This window comes from Dysidea avara, chromosome 8, assembly GCF_963678975.1.
Source record: "Dysidea avara chromosome 8, odDysAvar1.4, whole genome shotgun sequence".
NCBI lineage: Eukaryota > Metazoa > Porifera > Demospongiae > Dictyoceratida > Dysideidae > Dysidea > Dysidea avara.
Window position 1 is genome coordinate 3,915,760 of NC_089279.1, and position 22,319 is coordinate 3,938,078.

General features: G+C 39.2%; 1 protein-coding gene across 3 annotated transcripts; it reads left to right on the top strand.

Moving 5' to 3' along the window:
- Window positions 1-14,828: 14,828 nt before the first annotated feature.
- Window positions 14,829-20,968, top strand: LOC136263568 (uncharacterized). 3 transcript variants are annotated; one of them, XM_066058181.1, is made up of 10 exons: window positions 14,829-15,018; window positions 15,382-15,497; window positions 16,182-16,226; window positions 16,281-16,373; window positions 16,447-16,512; window positions 16,564-16,643; window positions 16,693-16,765; window positions 16,815-16,865; window positions 16,929-16,973; window positions 17,820-20,968. In XM_066058181.1, exons 1-10 carry the CDS (start codon window positions 14,982-14,984, stop codon window positions 20,835-20,837), a joined length of 3,624 nt encoding a protein of 1,207 aa, XP_065914253.1. In that variant the 5' UTR covers window positions 14,829-14,981; the 3' UTR covers window positions 20,838-20,968. The 3 variants fall into 3 exon arrangements, with proteins under 3 accessions (XP_065914253.1, XP_065914254.1, XP_065914255.1); XM_066058182.1 differs by lacking the exons at window positions 14,829-15,018; window positions 15,382-15,497 and having other exon boundaries at window positions 16,180-16,226; window positions 16,281-16,363; XM_066058183.1 differs by lacking the exons at window positions 14,829-15,018; window positions 15,382-15,497 and having other exon boundaries at window positions 16,180-16,226; window positions 16,281-16,363; window positions 16,564-16,865.
- The last annotated feature ends 1,351 nt before the right edge of the window (window positions 20,969-22,319 follow it).

Here is a 22,319-nt window from a genome sequence, read left to right on the forward strand (position 1 = left end):
ATGTCATGTTCCCAATTAATGGTACTTAAAAAAGCTCTCATTTTGCTAAAATCAGCACAGTAGACTGGGCAATATCTGAGTTTGTGCAAAGAATACAAGATGAACTTGAAGAAGTATATCTTTGAAATGGCTGGCAGATTTTCAATTAAAAGTTAATTGTTCCACCTCAAAAACATTATATTTTGTTTCAGCACGATGGGCTATGAATGCACAAAAACTGTGTATTCTATAGTGTTGCATAGCCTGATGAAGACGTCTGTTATATGTAATGATGGTATGACTCAAGCCAGTCAATACCTATTTCTCTTTTCAACATACACTAACACTTGCATACAAATACTGGGGTATGCTGCAACTTGTAAAATATTTATATAATTCTATTATTTTTACTTGCAGTTTCTTTGTTGCTCAGGTAGCTAAGTGGATATAAAGGTGTGCATGAAGTTAGAAGCACGAAAGTTCATCCACAGTGCTAAAGCTATCTTGTATATGAGTGAGATGGAGTAAAGTGCTTCCTGGTACAAGCAGCTGAATACAATTATTAAAACATGTAGCTAGCTATGCAATTATTGTGACAACTTGAAGTAGTTAAATTATATATTTTTGGATATGCTGAGAGTGTGTCTTGGCGAGTTACACAGATACGTGTAGTACACATCTTCTCTTCAGGATTATTATTAGTTATACAACGGGCATGAGTGTTCTGCCTGATATAAACGCATGAGCCTGAGGGCCATCATACATATACAGCTAAACTAGCAAGTTGCAAAATTCACAACAAGTATATGAAACTGACAAATACCCATTGGTATAAATTTCTTATAATAAGTATTAACCATTTCACAACAAGCACATGCACCTCCAATGTTCAAGTACTAATGGAGTAATTGTATACTGAGGCAATTGCACTACAAGCAGTGTCACAACATATAAGTAAACGTGTTATATATTAGACTTGTAGTCAGTCTATACATACACTCACCTTTTAACCAATACTGCACGCATGACTTGTCTTTAGAAATATGAGCAATAATTTAGTCAGTTTTCTGTACATATCATGTTGCATCAGCTCAAGCATAAAATTTAATTGTTTGTGCATGTGAAGCCAATAAACCAAATATAAGAGTTCACACTGTAAAAACTTCCAGCAGAATAAATTATATAATCGTTGTCACTTCCAACAGCTTCAGTACGTAACATTAATATTTGTCACCAAAATAGTTTACATCATAAAAACAAACATTGTGAAGTATGTGCATTTATAAATTAACTATGCCATGTAACTCTTCAATATGGTAAGAAGCTAAACTACACTATTCAGTGTTTCTCTACACATCGGACAGATATTACAAGAACCCATCTTTTCTTCAGACGTATAAGCTAGTATGAGGCAAAATCCACAATAGGCATGTGAAGTTGACAGGGCCCCTCAAGCCATTGTACATTTCTTGCAGTTAGCACGCTTAGCTTCATTAACCATTTCACAACAAGCACACACCTAGGGATGCGGCGATTATGCTGGCATAATTTCGGGCATAATAGGTATGTGTGGAAATCAGGAATTATGCTAGCATTTTGAGGTGATTATAAAGCTTTAACAGTAGGAAAATCTTCAGATTGCACAATTCCGTTAAAAAAGATCGAGATACTCTAATAGAGCAGTCAGAAACTCTAATAGAACAGTCATTGAATATTATTTACTCTAATAAAGCAGTCATATTGAAATGAAATTCTCTAATACAGCAACCAGCTAAAGAATTCAAGACTATTTGAAGCTTAAACATCAATGAAAATGGTCTGATACAGCAATAAACTGGCATTATTAGCCAATTATGGTGGCATAATTTTGGGAATAATGGGCAATTCTCAAAAGCATAATAGGTGATTTTTTGAGCACTGCTCAAAAGCATAATGCTCAATTTTTGGAGCATAATAGCCTCATGCCTACACACACCCAATATTCATATTTCTGTCCTGATGGGGTAAGATAATCTTTGATAGCTCATGGAACAGCTTGTGGAACAGCCACTGGTTTATTTGGTGGATTTATCTTCTATATGAACTGCAATTCTGGTAGGCTGAAAATCTTCAATATTTGCATAATCACTAGATGATGATATTGGTTTGGCAATCATGTCCTCCATTTTAGCTCTTGTTTTTTTCATTCTATCAAGATGTTTTCTAATATCCAAAAAACTCTTGCTTTTCATGCTGAGACACCTCCATGTTAAGGTTTGCTGTGGTTTGCTCTGACTTCCTTCTGAGTTCTTCCAAGTGCAGCTTTCCATGCTTAGGAACCACTGATGTGGTAGTGGTTGTTGACTCAGTAACAGCGGCAGCAGTTGACACTGGTTTATCAACTGGTACGATACGCAGAAAGTTGTCCCTAGTTTCAAATGCTGGTTGATTTTGGCCAAATCTATTCTTTCCATGGGATAATTCAACTGTTGGAAAAGGTCATTTTGTAGAAGATGGAGCCACTGATGTGGTAGTGGCTGTTGATGACTAACAGCAGTAGAAGCAGTTAACACTGGTTCACCAACTGGTACATTACCATATAGTACAGGAAGATTAGTATATATAGTGTTAGTTGTACCAGTAGATGTATACTGATTGTCAAAAACAGTGGAAACATGGTTACCAGGTACATTAGTGTACGCTGTAGATACAGATGTACTAGTAGGATGAATGGCACTGAGGAGGTGGTTATTGGAACAGCCCTAGTACTAGCATCAGCTGACCTAACACTACTAGACGGTAATAAGTGTAGTCCATCACCACTACCATGACATGTGCTCCTAATGTAATACAGCTGAGTACTATCTTGTGGCAAGTTACCTCGAGCTTTATATGGTGGTTGATGCTGGTCATGCTGGGAGATACCAGATACACATAGATAACCAAATCTCTCTGTTTCATGAGATGACACAGGATACTTTGTAGAAGATGAAGCAGCAGTAGTTTGAGGTTGGTAAGTTGGAATATATCCACCAGTGGACACCTGAGGATTGGCAGCTGGACCACGTCCAGCTAGTGGGTTATGTTTAGTCTCAGGAAGATTAGGATAACCAAGGTGAGTATACTACTGGGTATCAAGTCATCATCATCAAGCTCTGATGAAGGATTAAGGTGTGGTGTCATTGCTACAAAATCAATAACACTAGTAACTTGGTCATCACGATCACTGGAACTTGCAGTGGTTGAACTGTTATCATTCCCATTAGAAGTTTTCTGAACCATTCACATCAAAGTTAAACAATATTTACAAGTTACTGAAATAGTACATGTATGTCATTATATGGCAACACTTAAGGCCATGCAAAGATAACTATTATGTTTCTGGTCCTACCAATCCCCCAAAATTGACCAGGTGACCAGGCTTGTTTATTTTTGTACAACTTTTTGATGTGGTACACTACATGTGACATAATAGCAGTACACGAAATTATAGAGCTAATGTATAAAGTTACTGCGTCTTTATAAGAAAAGAGTGTTTACAACACATGAAAGCCTTTCAACAGATACAAAGTATTATTTGGTGATTTCACAATTCATTCAGCAAAAAATGACCAGGAAGGCAACCAGAAACATATAATATTAACTTTTCGTGGCCTAATAGCAAGGATAATATACACAAGGCTTACATTTTTCTGCCAAAAAACTTTTTAAATAAGCATCAAATTTCTGTTACATGCTTATTTGATCAAAGTGTAGACATACCATTTACAATGATCAAGGTATTCTATGATCTGGAGTGTGTGTGTGTGTGTGCGTGCGTGTGTGTGTGTGTGTGTGCAAAGCATAGGAAAGTTACATAGCCCAGTGGGAGAAAATCCTTATTACATTGAACAAAACACACCAATGTAGGGATTTTCCAGCTATGCTGTAATACCATCATTCATATATCTTGTTTCATTACTTTTTATTGTGTGGATCCTACTTCATATTTAGCACAAGGGGTAGGGATCAAAGAAAAAAGTAATTAAACAAGTGCATAGCTAATAAGCAGTAAGGTTGTCTATACCTATAGATATACTAATGGATTAATCCCAGAGTGTTTACACCTGTATAGATAATACACTAATACGTAGCTAACACTGGATTGGAAGCTCCATTCACGGACTCAATATAACGTGTAAATTCTAAATAAGCACTCCTCGTAGTTTTGCTAACTTGCCTTTCAGTTGGTGAAGGGCCACAAAAGTCTAGTTGTTTAGATACTAACTTTGCTAACGGTAGTGAAGAACCAAGGTAAGTGTATAGGGTAATATATGAGCGAATTCTATGCAATTCAGCTCAAATAGTCTTTTAGCGTCTTGTAGCACAACGTAAATTGAGCAACACCACAAAACCATATTTTGTAGTCTTTGAAGACATACAGTAAAAATTAATGGAATTGTATTAAAGTAGAGACAATTCCAAATCACTTGTACCACACGTTGGTACAGTTCAATGATTTTCCAGACATCTTTTAGTGCTAACCAAGCAAGAAGTCACATAGTTTGTGTACCTGTTTTGGGTATTTCTAAGCGTCCTCCAGACAATTGCTGAAATTATGGTGATGCTAAGTGATATGAAAGTGGCTTAGTGTAGCAATTACAGTTCTTCATCTTATACGGATGAATTTACAGCCCGTGGAACAAGTACCAAATCCTGTCCTATGATAACAAAGCATAGCAACCAAGATAGCAACGTAACAAATGACATGATGCAACTGCCAAATTAATTACTTCTGGTACAACAAGGAGTGCTGGCGCGCAAATAGGAGCTTCCAATCTTGTGTTATTAACATAGTATCTATGGATATTGGATATACCAATGGAGATGTCAAAAGAAATAAAGGCGCCAGAGGTAATGTTTTCATCTGAACGTGTACCCCAGCTATCAATTGCACGTTGACATGAAAGTGAAGTGAACATTACACTTCGCTTTCAGCTATGTTCAGCCCATTATATAGCACTACAAATGAAGAACAGCAGGAGAAGCACCTCTGCAATCAATCCAGCCACCATGGAAAATACGAATGATTCCTGTTTACAAATGGGAAGCCATGTATTGCGCTACTGTATATCGGCACCTTAGACTGTTAGCAAAAAGAAATGGGACACAAAGGTAAGTCCATGATACGTGCATTTTATGTACTGCGGTATGCCAAAAGGCACATCTAGGGACGAGGTGACGTCGAACAGTGAAAATATTGAGTTACGCTTGTCCGAAAGCATCAGGCAGGTAGTTGGTCAATCAGTAGAAATTCCATTACAATTTTTTTGTAGCTACCTATTGGAAGTATTTACAGTCATACTAAAGTCACTTTTGGGCTTGGTTATACCTACCAAGGCACCAGGATGGTATTGTGAAGCTGGTTATTGGGTGATATTTTGGCCAGAAAAACCCAAACTTCCATGATCCTAATGTACAGTACCAAGAGTTCATCTTATGAACTCTTGATAGTACTGTATGGTAAAGACTGATAATGAAGAAGTGTACATCACAAAGTGGAACATACTACTATAATACATGTAAAGTAACAAAGGATGTTCTGTGCAGGTGCACCTACATTCATTAATACCCAACCTGTCTGTCTATCTATATCATGAACCATGATAGTGGTTCATAATAGGGATCACCCATGTTATTTTCAGTGCTGGTCACTGTAGAGTGTTAATAATAATAAACTGTTACAACTTGTGACAATTAGTAAGTTTGGGCTAAGCTGGCATATTAAGACAAAGTAGAGTGGCTGTTACAGTACAAAACTGTTGGATATATAGATGTTCATTTCTTTTGTCACTGAAATTCAGTTGAAAATGAACCAACTATAATCTAAGTTAGTCATCTCCAATCTTCTTCATCCTTTGTCATTGTTGTGATCTATCCAAATCTTAAGTAACTGTATTGTAACAGTAACATCACTTGTTCTCCCCATCATGCTATACTGTGTAGGGTACTACTCTACTAGACCTGCTCAATCAGATGGTGGAATGTGAAGTGGCTGCTTGTTTATGTATTGTGCCTCTGTCCTCTAGAGTGACTGCTGCTGTATGTACATGTAGTGTGTGTGTGTGTGTGTGTGTGTGTGTGTGTGTGTGTGTGTGTGTGTGTGTGTGTGTGTGTGTGTGTGTGTGTGTGTGTGTGTGTGTGTGTGTGTGTGTGTGTGTGTGTGTGTGTGTGTGTGTGTGTGTGTGTGTGCATGTGTAGTGGAACCTCTAACCCCTGGGGACCATGCACCTGGTATTCAGCTAACTAAAAAGTCCATAACTCTGAAATTGTGCATATGCACATATGTGAATCAGAGGATTTTATGTATTCTTTGACTACTCTAATAGAACACTCACTACAACAACTTTTATAGTTGAGGGTCAGGGCCGCCCAGAGAAATTAAGGGGCCCAGGGCAAAGAGTTAAAGTGGGGCCCTTGACCCAAGTTGTAAGGTGAAGACCAAAAAAAAAAAGGTCACAACCTGCTGGCAATGACAATAACTACCCATCACCAACCATATCTCCTTATCTATAAGCTTGCTACACTGCTCCTCTGAAGAATACTGTGACTGCTCTATTAGAGTATTTAGATCTGACTGCTCTATTAGAGTATATCGATCTTTTAAACAGGTATTCAGGGGGCCCTTCATGGGGCCTCCTGGGGCCCCTTTCAGGCTGGGGCCCGGGGAAAAATGCCCCAGTTGCCCCCCCCCCCCCCCCCCTGTGGGCGGCCCTGTTGAGGGTCCATGTATTATCGCATTGCTCCAGTCTTCCTAACTGTGTAAAGGGGTACCTGGGAACTAATTGTCTATGTCTCACTTAATGGTTGAGGTTGAGGTGGTGACACCTTTACCCATGAGACATAGTACAGCCTACTAAGCTGTACCATCTACAACTGACTCCTGACTTCAGATGGTAACAGTGCACAGGTGGCTCAGTATTGACTTGTATGTGGCAGCCAAAGGCTTTGCTTTGTGTGTGCTTGTGTGGAATGTAGTGTGTATGTCTTACAACTTGTGTACACTGTATTGTTACTCATCTCATCCCCTTCCAGATATTTGGATTCCTCAACCTTCTGTGTGGTCCCAAAGCATCAGAGCTAAAGGTGAAAGACATGGACAAGTACTCATTCCAATCTTACACTCTACTTACTCAACTTGTCAACAGTTACTGATGATCTGCTGCCAAGAACCTCAACCACGAGCTTGTGATGGCTTCATATCCAGTCTAGCATTACACCCCTGATTATGATCGCGTAACCATGGATAAAGTGGTGAGCGTTATTCAGAGAAAAGGATCATTATCTGATGTTGTAGTGACACATGCAGTTAACTTCTCTCATTGAAGAGGTTGGTGCCTTTATCCCATCCAACTTTAACTTGTCTTTATGTAGGTTGAAGCTATACAAGCTAAAGAAAGAGAGAATGATGAAGCTACCTTAGAATCTGCTGAACCTCTGCAGGCATCGGAAGGAGGTTGGGCTAAGTTTGGAGGCTTGCCACCATGGCAACAGGAAATGGAGTCATGTGTAATAAGTAAAGACAACCTCAACAGCGTTTATGTGGAAGCTCTTAAAGAGAGCCAGTATGACTAGGGGTGTGGTTTTGGGCTTGAAATATAGGGAGTGGTTTTTGAAAAAGCCAAAGAGCTAGTTTTGGCAGGGGCAATTGGAAACAGTGGAAATGGAAACCGCAAATGGGGAAATAGTCAAATCGTCATATAAATTTACCCTAGAGTGAAACCCTTGTTTAGTGGCCACCTCTTAAAGACCACCTTCTTATAAAGACCACCTCCATACAAAGACCACATTGTAATTAGATCTTAAAGATAGCTGACCTTGTAAGACCACTTCATGATCTGCTGAAAGACTACCCTCTTTACAAAGACCACCTCTCACATTGTAATCATAACTAAGATTCCAAGCACCTATTCCATGATTTTATCAGGCTCTTACAGTTCTAGAATAAAACCTCACTTAGTGTCACCTTTAAATGTCACCTCTATACAAATGTACAAAGACCACTTCTATATGCAAAGATTGCATTGTAATTAGGTTCTAAAGATAATATAGGTAAGGCCACTTCATGGTCATCTTTTATAAGACCATCTCTTTACATGGTAATATTTATAAGCATCAAACATGTATTTCATGACTCATAGAAAGGGGTCAATATCATCTCACATATATTGGTCCACACTTCACTCAAGTCATCTACCATTATCGCTTAGTTTGTACCAGAATGTATCAAGTCCTTAGTCCATACTGTCTCTGATCAACAAAAAGTGAGGTCTCATAAGGAGATGATGATCTTAAGAGTGTAGTTAACTTAGCTGTTTTGATAAGTCATGAAACATGCAGATGTTTGGAACCTAGGTATCATTACAATGTGAGAGGTGGTCTTTGTAAAGAGGATGGTCTTTATTAAAAGTGATCGTGAAGTGGTCTTATACGAGTCAGTATGTTTTAGCCATCTTTGAGATCCAATTACAAAGTGGTCTTTGTATGGAGGTGGTCTTTATAAGAAGGTGGTCTTTAAGAGGTGGCCACTATACAAGGGTTTTACTCTAGGGTACATTTAGCTATATGATGATTTGACCATTTCCGTTTTCCATTTCCATTGTTTCCAATTGCCCTTTTGGCAGTGGTAAGGTGAGTCATGTGGCAGTGGTACGGTAGTGTGTGCGTATATATATATTTAGCTCTGTTCGTGTTAACTAATAGTCTGGTAGATTTAAGGTTGGACCCGGAAAAAATTCGAAGAAAGCTAATTTTGGTATCATTAGAAAGCAAATTTTTCATAGAATAACATATCCAAAATCCTCTAAAATCCACCTCGGGGAAAAATTTTTATGGCCAATTTAGTATTGAGGCATATATGACTGGATTCAGGAAAGTGGATCTTCCACACATATCCAATTTACCAACTTTGACAACTCATAACTTCAGATTGGAAAATGGTATTGACTTGAAATTTGATCAGTAGTGAGCACCAGCATCACTTAGTAGGTGCAGAAAATTTCAGGTTGATATTCACCTTGTATACTAAGTTGTGGTTTCTTTATTAAATGCATTTGGTAGACCTATTTTTGCAAACCTGGTCATTTGTGGCTAACAAAAATGCATATTATCCTTAAAATATTTTCTCATAAGAAATTCATTGCAATCAATATTAGCTGTATGAAATAAGGATAAGACTAGTTATAGAAATAAAAAAAGATGCCTATCATGTAAGTTCTGAACAAATATATTTGTCACGGTTATTGTAAACAGTTTCTTCAACACTTCTGCAACTCTCTCCCCTGCAACTGCCACATGCTGCAACATACTTAAATCCATGATTACACTGAGAGCATAATGTTGCTACCACATGGATTTGCAGTAGAAAACTTGCATTTATATTGTACAAATTTAAGTTAAGACTTCTGGTGCTAGTCCCATGTCTGTTATCATCAGTTGCATACAGCCTCAATCCTTCTAGTTTCCAGCTCCATTATGGTAATGGATCAAGTTAGTCATTAAGTTCCTTCTAATGAATAACTTGTAGATGCACATGCAAGTTGTGAAAGTGTGTTGTTCTTGCAATCATTTGCACATCATTTTCTTCTTGATTAGGCCAACTTTACCCAGTTCAAATGTCACAGATGTTGTATCACAGCCACTCCATGCAAGCATGCGAAAAGAGAAGATGTAATTATGACGTTACAATAGGACCTATGTGCCCAATAATGTCATCAATTTTCCAATGCTCAAATATTTCCCAACCTCTGAAAGAAAATATATGCTTGCTATGTTCTGGTGCACCATGCAGGAGGACAAGAACATCAGTGTCATCAGCTACAACACACTTTGCTTCCTTCAATTGCAAATTGAAGTGCACATTGAACAATCAGTGTGTCACCATCCTAATTACTCTGATGCACAACCTGGCCATCATCTCTCAGATATTGGACAATCAATTGATGTTTGCTCTTTTCATTTGCAAGAAAACTTCCTGGCTTTTGTATGCTTCCATAGATTCACTTGACTGAATATCTGCACCTGCACATACGTACTATAACATACCTGGGGATACTGCCAGCTCTACACACTGATTGCACACATGGAGATTCTGACATACTGGTGGTCCAATGCGCACTTCAATTTTGCAATTGAAGGAAGTAGAGTGAATGTTGTAGCTGATGACAACAATGAAGTTCTTGTGCTACTGGTGCATGCTGGAAGCAGAACATGACAAGTACATATCTCTTTTCATTCAGAGGTTGTAAAACATTTGAAGATCTGGAAAAATGATGACGTTATTGGGCACATATGTAGGTCCTCTTTTCACATGCCTGGGTGGCTGTGATACAATGTCCGCAACATTTGAATAGGTAAAGTCGGCCTAATCAGCAATCAAAAGTTAATGATGGATTATATAATGCAACAATTGTACATGTTGAAAAAGTTGGAGTTTGATGGGAATCAGTCTGATTCATTGAGGAGTCTCAGGTATACAAAACAAAGTACATGGAAATGGTGGCATCAGAAAGTTATTACACATGTGAGCTGTGAAAGTGTGCTAACCCTTGCAGTTGGATGGAGCTTTCAGGATCAATGGTTTTAGCTGATGCAAGAAGTTATTCATTGGAGGGAGCTTAATATGGGGCTGGAAACTAGAAGGATTAAGGCTGCAACCGATGATGATCAGTAGACATGGGACCAGTCCCATAGATCATATAATTAATTTTGTACAATATAAATTCCAGCTTTCCACTGCAAATCCATGTGGTAGTAATATTATGCTCTTGTTGCAAACATGGATTATTAGTGTGTTGCAAAATGTGGAGGAGAGAGCTGTAGAAGTGCTAAGGAAACTGTTTCTTGTGAAAAAATAATTTAAGGATAGCACATTTTTAAAAGTTGGTCAGAAATGACCAGATTTGCAAAAATGGGTCTGCAAATACATCCAATTGAGAAACCACAACTTAGTGTTCAAGTTGAATATCAATCTGAAATTTTCTCCACCTAATAAGTGATGCTGGTGCTCACTACTGATCAAATTTCAAGTCAATACCATTTTCCAATCTGAAGTTATGAGTTGTCAAATTGGATATGTGTGGAAGATCTACTTTCCTGAATCCAGTTACGTATGCCTCAATACTAAATTGGCCATAAAAAAATTTCCCCGAGGTGGATTTTAGAGGATTTTGAATATGTTATTCTATTAAAAATTTGCTTTCTAATGATACCAAATTCAGCCTTCTTCGAATTTTTTCCGGGTTCACCCCTTTTTCAGTTATATCTACCGGACTAAATATTTCTAAGGCATAAACTCAAACGCTATTCGTAAAATAATTTTAAAAATCCGTTTTTCGCGGACTGGACTCACAGGCCCCCACGCCATGCATAGTCATAAATCAAAGCAAAATTTTGGATGGCAAAGACCCCAACCGCGATCCAACCACAACTGACACCATATCCCATCCGCACGTCATCCCCGGCGCAGATAAACAATAGCGTGACCCGCGGCCCAGCTAGCCGCCCCCCCCACAAAACAGCATGGCACCATAGATATTAGAGCCTACGGAAACGCGAGACCATACATGGTTTTCGTTAAATTACTGCACTGCGCTGTTCGAGCTGCTGTTGCCAGCTGTCAACACTGAGATTCAACCTGAATTCCAATGCAGGCAGATTGCAGTCATTCTACTCAAAATGGTGGCCGGTCAGTTACCATGGCTATTTGAAATATAGGGCGTGGTTTTTGAAAAAGCCAAAGAGCTAGTTTTTGCCTAGTCTCGCGGCGCCCGACCCTAAAAAGAGGGTCTGGTGAAACTGTGTACAAAAAGTTTGGCGCTGCCGGAATGTTGGAAGCTCCAATCAGATCGCTCCATTTCAAATTGATTATGGTGACTGTGGATATCTCAGCCGTGCCGGAGTGTTCTTCCGTTCTAACCTGTCCCATCTGTACTAAGTCTTGTTCTCTATTGTGGCAACACATCAATTCTGTGCATATTTCTAGAGCGGTTTTTCCACCTGCTGCTTTCTTTGCCAAATGCAACCGTCTTATTTGCTCAGTTCCTTCCTGCCGTTGGGCCTCTCATGATCGTTATCGTAAGACAGGATGTCGACGCCTCCTTAAGCCTGACCAACACTGTAATGCTCCTTTGGTTTCAGCTTCTGACCTACCTGCTGTGTTTAGTATCCAGCTTCCTCCTAGTTCTCCATCACCTCCTTTGGTTACCTCCACCAACATACCCAGTGATCCTTTAGAGTTAGCCCTTCTTTCTGCTTCAGCTTGCTCATTTATTGGCCCACCCAATCTAGAATCAGGGGCCTCACAGTGCTAATGGAAGCTGTCATGGTTTGCCCAGTTTCTACAGTTGTGCACATCCCCCGTAGTGTTCGTCCATTGCTTGCAAAAGTCTTGTCAACTGAACTTCGCAATGCAACTTCCTCACTTTGGGGCTTTGTGCGTCTTTTCTTGTTTGCTAAAGTTGTGTTGCGTATGCCACCATTCCGTCAACGCCGTCGTCGTTTTGTATTAGCTTCTATGTTGATGGAACGCCTACACGTTTGGTCTCACTCTGATGGATTGTACACTCTATGGAAGTCTTTACAAGATGATCTTTGTGTCCGCAAATCCACCAGTGGTCCTCAGACTAAATCATACAATGTTTCTCGAGCTCTGTTTTGGGCACGTGAAGGACGATATAGTAATGCTGTTCAGTCACTCACTTCTACTGGTGTAGCTGATAAGAATGATGATTGCGCTTTTCAAGAGCTGCTCGAACGCCATCCAACTTCTGATCCTCCTTCCTGTTCTGTTCCTGAGTCAGCTTCTTTGGTTGTTGATGAATCAGCCGTGCTCATGTGCTTGAAAGGGTTCCCTAGGGGTACCAGTCCTGGTGCTTCTGGTTTGCGTGCTCAGCATATTCTTGACGCAGTCAGTGGACATACTACTTCATCTGCTGAGGACTGTCTTCATGCTCTCACTAGGTTTATGAACTTCTTGTTATCTGGTAAAGCATCTCCTCTGCTAGCTCCCTGGCTGTGTGGTGCCCCTTTAACAGCTCTTCTGAAAAAGACAGGGGGTGTTCGGCCTATTGCTGTTGGTGAAGTCCTTCGTCGCCTTGCCAGTCGGTTGTGCTGTCACTTTGTTCGCCCGTTTCTTCCAGATGTCTTCCTTCCTCATGGCCAAGTTGGAGTTGGCATTCCAGGTGGTTTGGAAGGGGCTATTCATGCTGTCCGTCATGCTCTATCTCAGCTGGGTGGTGATGAATCACTAGCTCTTCTGAAGATAGATATGAAAAATGCTTTTAATGAATGCAGCCGCACTGCTTTTCTCAGCCGTATTTATAAGGATTTTCCTGAAATATCTCGTTTGGTGTACTGGTGTTATAACCAGCCTGCAGAATTACGTTTTGGCCACCGTCGTATTCTTGCTTCCACTGGTGTACAGCAGGGTGATCCACTTGGTCCTCTGTTATTCTCATCAGTTTTGCTTCAGTTTCTTGGTTCCAATCCTCTTAGTGAAAATTGTCTCCTAAGTTTGTGGTATTTAGATGATGGCACTTTTATTGGGTCTAGGTCTTCTCTCCTTACTTTACTATCATGCTTTACTCAGTCTGGGCCAAGTTTTGGCTTGCATATCAATCTATCCAAATGTGAGTTGTATTGGCCTTCTGGAGATAGCTCTTTCCCTGAATTTCCTCATGCAATAAAACGAATTAATCCTGAAAGCAGTGGTTTGGAGCTTTTAGGGTCTCCTGTGTGGGGACCACCAACTTTTTTTGATTCTTTTTTGTCTAGTAAACTTGAAAAAACTGCATCTATTCAGGATAAGCTTGCAGAACTTGGAGATCCTCAAATTGAATTGAATTTGCTTAGGAGCTGTCTCAGTGTTTGTAAGATCACTCACATATTGCGCTGTGTCCCTTCTTCATCATTAGGCTGCTTTCCATCTGTGTTTGACTCTAACCTACGCAACTGTCTTAGTAGAATTTTGTGCTGTAGCATCTCTGATAATGCTTGGTCTCAAGCTACTTTGCCATTCCGTTTAGGAGGCTTGGGTTTGCGTGAGTCCCAACGCTCTTCACATCCAGCCTTTTTGGGTTCCTGTAACTCAGCCCGGATTTTGGTGTCCCGTTTAGCACCAAATTTTGATATGACTTCCTTTTTTCCGGGTGAAAATTGTGCTATCTCCTATTTCCAAAGTCTATCCATCTTGCCTTCTAACTTATCTTCCCAAAATGACTTACAGGCTTCCCTTGATGATCAATTATTTGCAAGCATTTTCAACACCTCCACAATCCGTGACCAGGCTCGTTTACATGCTGTTGCTCATTCCTCTGGTGTCAGCAGTGGCTGGCTGAAGGCCATCCCTCAACCAACATTGGGTTTGGCCTTTTCTCCACATGAGTTTGTTATCGCTGTCCGTTTATGGTTGGGTGTTCCTCTTTTCCCATTGTTACCACTTTGTACATGTTTGTCTGTCATAGATCAGTTTGGTGACCATCTTCTTGGTTGCTCTCATGGCCCACTACGTATCCAACGCCATGATGCTCTTGTTTCTATAGTATATCATGCTCTACTGCAAGATCACCCTGGTGTTCTCCGTGAGCAAAGCATTGCCTCTGATCGATCTCGTCCTGGGGACATTTACCATCCTGATTTTACTCTAGGCCGTCCTGCTTATACTTTGACCTCTCTGTCAGGTGCACAACTCAGCCTTCCTTTATTTCCGCTGCTGCATCTAAGGCTGGGGTAGCTGCTGCTGCCGGTGAGGAGGCTAAGGATGACCATTATTTGGAAACTGTTAATAACCATGGTGGTGAATTTTTTGGGAGTGTCTATTTTACGGACCGGACCGGGCGAATTTTTTTTTTGTACGAGGTTTGGCCACTTCGTACACCAGTAGCTACATAAACTGGAGTTTCCGGAAGCCTACTTAAATACGTAATCTGTTTGGCGCGTTATTGTGGGTCGTTGCCTGGCGCTGTGGGGTGCCAAGGAATAGAAAGATGGAAAGCAGCGAGGGCCATAGTGATACTGCTACAGGTGAGAAGTGTGATTTTATTTACAGTACGTTTTAGTATTTGTCAGTATCGTGGTTAGAAGCAATTGAATTGGGCCAATGAAGTGTGCATTTGTTGGGGTGACTCGATGGAGCCTTTGTATAAAGGCTCAATCGTGTACCTGTTAGTCCGTCTTGCTTGAATTGTTCACTGATAGAGCACACATGCACTGATTTAATTGTATATTACGACTCAAAATATGCCACAATGTATTAACAATTCTAATTAATAAAATCATACCATTTTTTTATGGTGGGTTACGGTATTATGTATAGATGTAGGCTTGTCCCAATAATGTCTTGCATTCACCGATATAATTGAACAATTGTATTTACTGCATTTCTAGGGGAGTCAGCTGTGATTGACCTCACTGATATGGATTGTACAGAGTATGAGCTGACTGTAGAACATGGTGATGAATATTACAACTGTCTTGCTGGAAACCAGTGGCTCTCAGATAAGGTACAATTAATGTTAGCACTTCACAGCTAAGTCATTATGTACATTGCATGTATGTGAATCAGTGCTGGTTAAAACACTTGCAACTGGGTTCAAGGATTTTGCTTGTCGAATATTTACTCTGGTTATTATTACAATTAACAAACCGCAACACTTCATTGCATTAAATCCCACTGTTTTATATACAGTACCACCCAGTGGTAATGTTACAATACCTCACAAGTGCTCAAATCCAGGCCCTGACTTGACATGACACAAAACTGGAAATCATCACATGCGAAGGCATGCGGTTACTGGAGCAACCACCCGAGGGAGCTCGAGTGTTGTGGCTACATGTGGTGAGTTACTAACACACACATGCCAAAGAAATTCGCAGGTCGACAATGGGCTACACGAGTGTCAATTGCTCGCAAGTGTAACATTACCTCTAGACAGTACTATAGTACAACATGCATTCAATATATTTTCCAACGATTGAGTTGATTAGCAATTGATTGCTTACACTATAGTGAAAATTAATTTGTGAGCAGTTTCAAGTACATAAGTCTTGAAAGTTTTTCACACGAGCATTTTCAGATTTGTAGATATTCAGGGATTGCGTATTGTAAACATGAAACTATACTTCATGATGTCTTACATAGTGTTGATTCTGCAGGTGTTATATTTTTTATGTATCTGTTTTTGTAGGTAATATCAGACTACCTAAGGCTTTTAGAAGATCATGTTCAGAAGGTTTGGTAATTAGTAACAATGTTAGCACAATTGTGAAAAGCTGCTTTTCATCAGAGTCGTGCCCAACGTTTAACTATTCTTAACTGTTTCTTTACAAAGAAGCTACTAGAGACAGGCTACTCTGGTGTGCAGAACTGGTACTCAAAGGTACGTATACTGATATAATTTTATATTTACTAGCTTTACTATGTTTTTTTGTTGTTTTTTTGCTAAATTTAAGGTAAACTTTTTGGAGAGTGATTATTTGCTTGCTATTTTTTCAAATGACAGCCACTGGACAATGATGGTTAGTAATCATAGTATGGCACCTTTGCTAAAGTATTTGATTATTAATTAGAGAATAGAACTAGCCAATAAGAAGATGATATACTATGATTCGTTGAACACTGAACAAACTTGTTGTTTTGAATCTTTAAAGTATGTGAAATACTTTAATTAGTGATTGAGCTATGCTTTGTAAAATTAGGATGTTTTTTCATGAACGGCAGCTTGTTTCAAAGGACCTTTGGCAATGCAAAACTATGAGTATAAGATTAAATGTGTGCGTAATATTGGTGGAAAATGTACAATACATTTTAATGTTATTAGAGTATACCACAGCAGAACAATCAGTATGACTGTGGAGTATTTCTGTTAGAAGTAAGGGATTTATTGTTAATAAGATATTGACATAGTAATGTTGTTTCGTATCATATTATACAGTATGCCCGATGCCTCTTACTGGACTACCCAATGACTTTTACACAGGTACATGTACAATGTAATAATAGCTAGGTACATATGTTGTACGATGTACACATTGAATATTTTTCCATGTTTGGTAGCCATGGTTATTGTGATTTTCAGCTAGGAAAACTAACCAGATACTATGCAAAGGTGGCTGTTTTTCAAAGAGACTACCATGGGCTTGTGTGGCACTAAGGCCAGGGCATTTATATGGACTCTCCAATAACTGACCTGATTCCTTAAATGCTTTTATACACTAAGTTACTCTCATAAAAGTGCTGTTTTAATCAGATAGCTGACTTAAATATATTCCTGGATTCAGTATTGAATGTGCATGTATTACAAACAATTCAACCAGCATATTTAAATACAAGCAGTGGCTCTTATTCGAGGGCAGCGTCAAGGCTATGTATGAACTATGTCATAGCTAAAATATGGTGTTTGTATAGTGGTATGAAATCATACAGATAATTTAAGCACTCTCATATTCCCTTATTCCTTTTTACAGACCTTTCACCATAGCTATTGCTACAAGCTTTGTAATTTTATGAATATTAGTATATGCTAATTAAAGTGCAACCATAGATAGCATATCCATGTCATAATAATTTGTTTTGTTTGGACATTCAGGAAATAAAGTTGTTATGATTTGTCTCAGTCCTATCAACATTAATATTCAGGATCATGCACAAAAGTATCCAATTTATCATGTTTCAGGTGCATATCTTTATGGAAGGGCTGTACTATGCATATGCATACTTTGTGGTCGTCTGCAGTAGTATTTTAATTTAGTGGTGCTTTAATTCTATGTCCTATCTTATGTGGTGTTTATATCACTGACAGTAATATTATTTATCTTCACTATAGGTGGAAATGCCTAGAATTCGTCAGAGAATAGCAAATGAGTTGGCTAACACAAAGTTATTGTTAACTCGTGACACGCTACTAAGTGACTCTGTGCAACTAGGAGAGAAGGATCATTGTTTGCCACTAAAAGAGAAGGATCCTTTTTGCAGTAGTGGTAAAATGTTTATGAAACCAAAGGTGCAACCAGTCAATATCTTAGCACTCAATGACGGCAATAAATCCTTTGTTACAGAACCTGAGGTGCAACCAGTTGAGCTTTTACAACTTGATGAAAGTAGGAAATCAATTGATACAGAACCCAAGATGGAACTAGTTGACGAAACTGCATTTGAGGATAGTTTTAATTGTATTATTACATGGGATGACTTAAATAATGAGTTAAAGGCAATTCTTCCACCAAAATCTACAAGTACAAATATGTCATACACTTATGTCATCGAGAAGTACGAAGATTTGACACAGGAAGCATTTTCTGGTGAACCTAAGGAGTGTTTCAATGTAGAATTTAGAGTTAACTTGCATTCCAAAGAAGAATTTAATGATTGGATTACAGCTTTTTTTCAGTCAAGCCAATGCACATATCGCAAGACCCGCACATACAATCCATCTTTAAAAAGAGTGTTGTATAAGCTGGACATGCATTGCTACCATTATCGAAAACAGCTTACAGCAAAGCAGCTAAGCGCTAAAAGCAAGAAGCCTAAAAAGCCAACTATGGTTAGTACCTTACCGAACAAAAAAACAAATTGTCCTTCAAGACTCTCTGTTACATTGTTTGCAACAAACAACAAGGCTACTTCCTTACAGCGTAGCCATCCTTTGTATGTCAAACTTCTGTTTGAGCATAACCATCCGATCAAATGCTTTCATACCTTGAGCTTTAAATCAGTATCCCAAGAAACAAAGGATGCATACTTCACACTGTTTGCTCTGGGCCATTCAGCTGCTACTGCAAGACACTATCACGAATCACAACTGCTGGGAGATCCAGATTCAACACAGGCCACACTAGCAGATAGATCAGTCAATCCTAATCCTCAAGATGTAAGCAGATTGTTTGATACATGGAGAAAATCAGAACTGGGACTACAGAATGGAAAATCAATGCTTGAAAAACTCGAAGAAGAAATAAGATTATATAATGAAAAATATAATTCAATAGGTGGGAAAGCAACTTTACAGTTTTTTGACAGCATGAAGCCCAATGATAAAGGAGAATCCGCTGATGATGGAGAAATTAGTGATTGCAGTGATTCTGGCAAGCCTCCAAAAAGACGTAAATGTGCTATTCAGCCAATGATTGTTACCATTTGTACTCCAATGATGACAAGAGCTCACCAGAACCTCCCACAAGCAGCAGAAATCATGTACTGTGATTCAACTTCCTGCCTTGATCGCTTCAATACATCTGTCTTTCTTTTTTCAACTAATCATGCAGGAGGATCCATTCCTTTAGGAATTGCATTGACATCAGATGAAAAGGAATCTACATTATGTTCAGCTTTATCAGATTTAAAAAAGGTGTGGCCGCAAGATGCATTTTACAACAGCGGTACAAGTGTTGGTCCTAAAGTCATACTTACAGATGACAGTGCAGCAGAACAAGCTGCTTTGCAGTCAGTATGGCCTTCTTCAACATTGTTACTTTGCTCATTCCACTTCTTGCAGAGACGATGGACATGGTTATATGATGGTAAAAACAAAATTGTTCAGGGAGATCGTGTGATATTAATTAATTTGCTAAAAAAGCTTTTGTATAGCAAATCTGAGCTATTACTAAATGAGAGCTACAGTGATTTGTTAAAGCACACTACAGCATCCAAGTACCCCCACTTTTGCAATTATGTGAAAGCTCTTTGGACCAAGAGACACCAGTGGGCTCTTTGCTTTCGTGTTTCTTTGCCAGTTCGTGGTAATCACACCAACAATTATTCAGAAGCTGGCATGAAAATTCTCAAAGAATTGATATTTAGTCGTGTCAAAGCCTACAATCTCATTCAAATGTTTCACTTTATGACAGATGCTTTAGAACTTTACTATCAGAGGAAGCTGCTCAGCATAGCTCATTGCAGGTTTGATCACTACGTATCTATGAAGTTCAAAGGTATCAATGCAAGCAAAATTAAGCTGGAAAACATATACACTACGGACAACAATGATCAGTTTAAGGTTGTAAGCTCAAGGGATACTGGTGATGTGTATACAGTGGATATGTCTGTGGGGTTCTGCACATGTGTTCTAGGAAGTGATGGGTCTCCATGCAGTCACCAGGCAGCAGTTGCTATCAACTTTCATAAGTCAAGTATAAATTTTATTCCTTCCATGCACCCTGAATCTAGGAAGCTGATGGCATATATAGCATTAGGAGAAAAGGCAGAGGCTGACTTGTCAATGTATGCAGCTGTGTCACAGGCATCTGATGAAAAAACTTTTTGTGATAGTAAAAGGCAATTCCCTGAGATCGAGGAAGAAGAGAGTGCTGTGATCCCAATTGTTGTTGAGGATGGCACGTGTGAAATCAGTGAAGAGATGCAAATTGAAGAAGATGCAAACGTTGACCAGAATTCTGAAACATTGTCACAGCTAAAAGTTGTAATGGAAGACATGACAAAACACCTGCAACAAAAGGATCAAGATTATAACATGGTCTCAGGAATTGAAAAGTTTGTAAAGAGATATCAAGATATGTGTGCAAGTAGTACCACTGCGAAGCTTGCTTCTGCCTTGCATCAATTTGCATGGTCTCCAGGGGAAAAGTTGACTGTTCAACCTGGTTTGTTAAGAAGAGGATATAGAATCCCAGCGCAGGCAACTGCTGCAGGTCGCCGTCGAAAGGGGACACCTAGGGGTAAAGGAACAGTTACATCAGGGAGACCGCTAAAATTGAATTGTACCAGAGGAAAAGAAAATGACACTAATCGCTACAACATGCCAACAAGAAGAGAGCCCAAGGGTAAACGCCCTCATAACTTTTCTGTCAATGTTTCAAAGGGCCTTCAAAATGCTGGAAAATGGTGAACTCATCATATCACAGTGTGGCCAACTTTTTGCACTCTTGTTAGTCTTGTGGAATTTCAGTACGGCTATAGTAGTCAGTTATGTACAATGTGTCTTTTTAAATGCATGCAATTATATTTGAACCACTGGGACACTGTAACAATTAAGGTCTAGGGACACAATGAATAGCTAACTAGCTAATTGCATTCGTGTCTTAAAAATAGCGTTCATTACTAGGAGGGTCCTTCAATGACTTAAGGTGAACGCGCTGACTATTTAAGCTTAAGCATAACTACGTACAGAGTCTAGCTGTATGGTCTACAGTGCAACTAAAATGATTACGTTCGATTGTGCAGGGTCGAGTAATTGATATCCGTTCACTTTATGGATATTTCCGTAAAACCATTAAATGGAAATATTAAAGTGGCCAAACCTCGTACAAAAAAAAAATTCGCCCGGACCGGACCGTCGGACCGGAAGTTCCTGTTTAGCAAGCTAAGTGTTTAATACGTTCAAGTCTATTTTACGGACCAGATCTAGACCTGTGTGCCAGCCCACGAGCATTTTGCCAGCTCTGTCGTGCCCGGATGATTGTAGCTTCGCATTGGTCTGGTCACTCTCGTGCTGGGTGTACGTATCTAGCTAGCTATAGTCCTGCAAAAGCCATTTTAACTACAGTAACTGTAGCTTAAAGTAAATAGCAACCTCGATAGCAACTGTTCACGGGTGAAGCTTGCTCGTTCATATCAGAGACGACGGTTATCTTAGCAATCTTGCTAGCTAATGCCCTTAGCTACCTGGCAGCAGCAAACGTTTTGCTGATTATGATTATGATTATATACTGGGTTGAGACAGTATAGCTGATAATTGACCCTGGTAATTACAAACGGCAAAAAGAAAACATTTAACATATACATGCATACATAAAATTATTTATTGTGTGTTGACAAGGTGGTTGGTAAAAATTTCTGTGGATTGCTCTTCAATAAAGTTGTTAGGAAAAGTGTTCCATTCTCTTAAAGTATTCGAAAAGAAACTTTTCTGATACGATACAGTGGAACTGACTGGGATGATAATTTATGTTGATGAAGCTGTCTAGTTGGATACTGAGTTGGTAAGAAATAAGATGGTAGCTGTATGGAAGGAGTAAGCTGATGAACAATTTTGTGAAATTGGCTTAACCTATTAATGTGTCTTCTCTCTTGTAGGGTTGGCCATTCAAGGAAGTTCAACATATCTGTCACACTACTGTACCAACTAAAATCAGAAAGGACCCATCTTGCAGCACGTTGTTGGATTTTTTCTATGTCATTATATTAAGTATTCATGATAAGGGTCCCAGACAAAAGCTGCATACTCTATAACAATGGCCTTATAATGGTAATGTAGGCATTTTGGTTGACATTACTACTACATTTACTTAAGTTGTGCCGAAGAAAATTTAAGGATCTGTTTGCTTTAATGCACATAGCTTGAATATGATGCGACCATTGTATGCTTTCA

Excerpts from the sequence above, each read along its gene's own strand:
- LOC136263568 (XM_066058181.1), top strand. The coding sequence starts at position 14,982 with ATGGAAAGCAGCGAGGGCCATAGTGATACTGCTACAG. Across the intron at positions 15,019-15,381 it reads CCATAGTGATACTGCTACAG|GGGAGTCAGCTGTGATTGAC; the intron begins GTGAGAAGTGTG and ends CTGCATTTCTAG. Across the intron at positions 16,974-17,819 it reads ACCCAATGACTTTTACACAG|GTGGAAATGCCTAGAATTCG; the intron begins GTACATGTACAA and ends TCTTCACTATAG.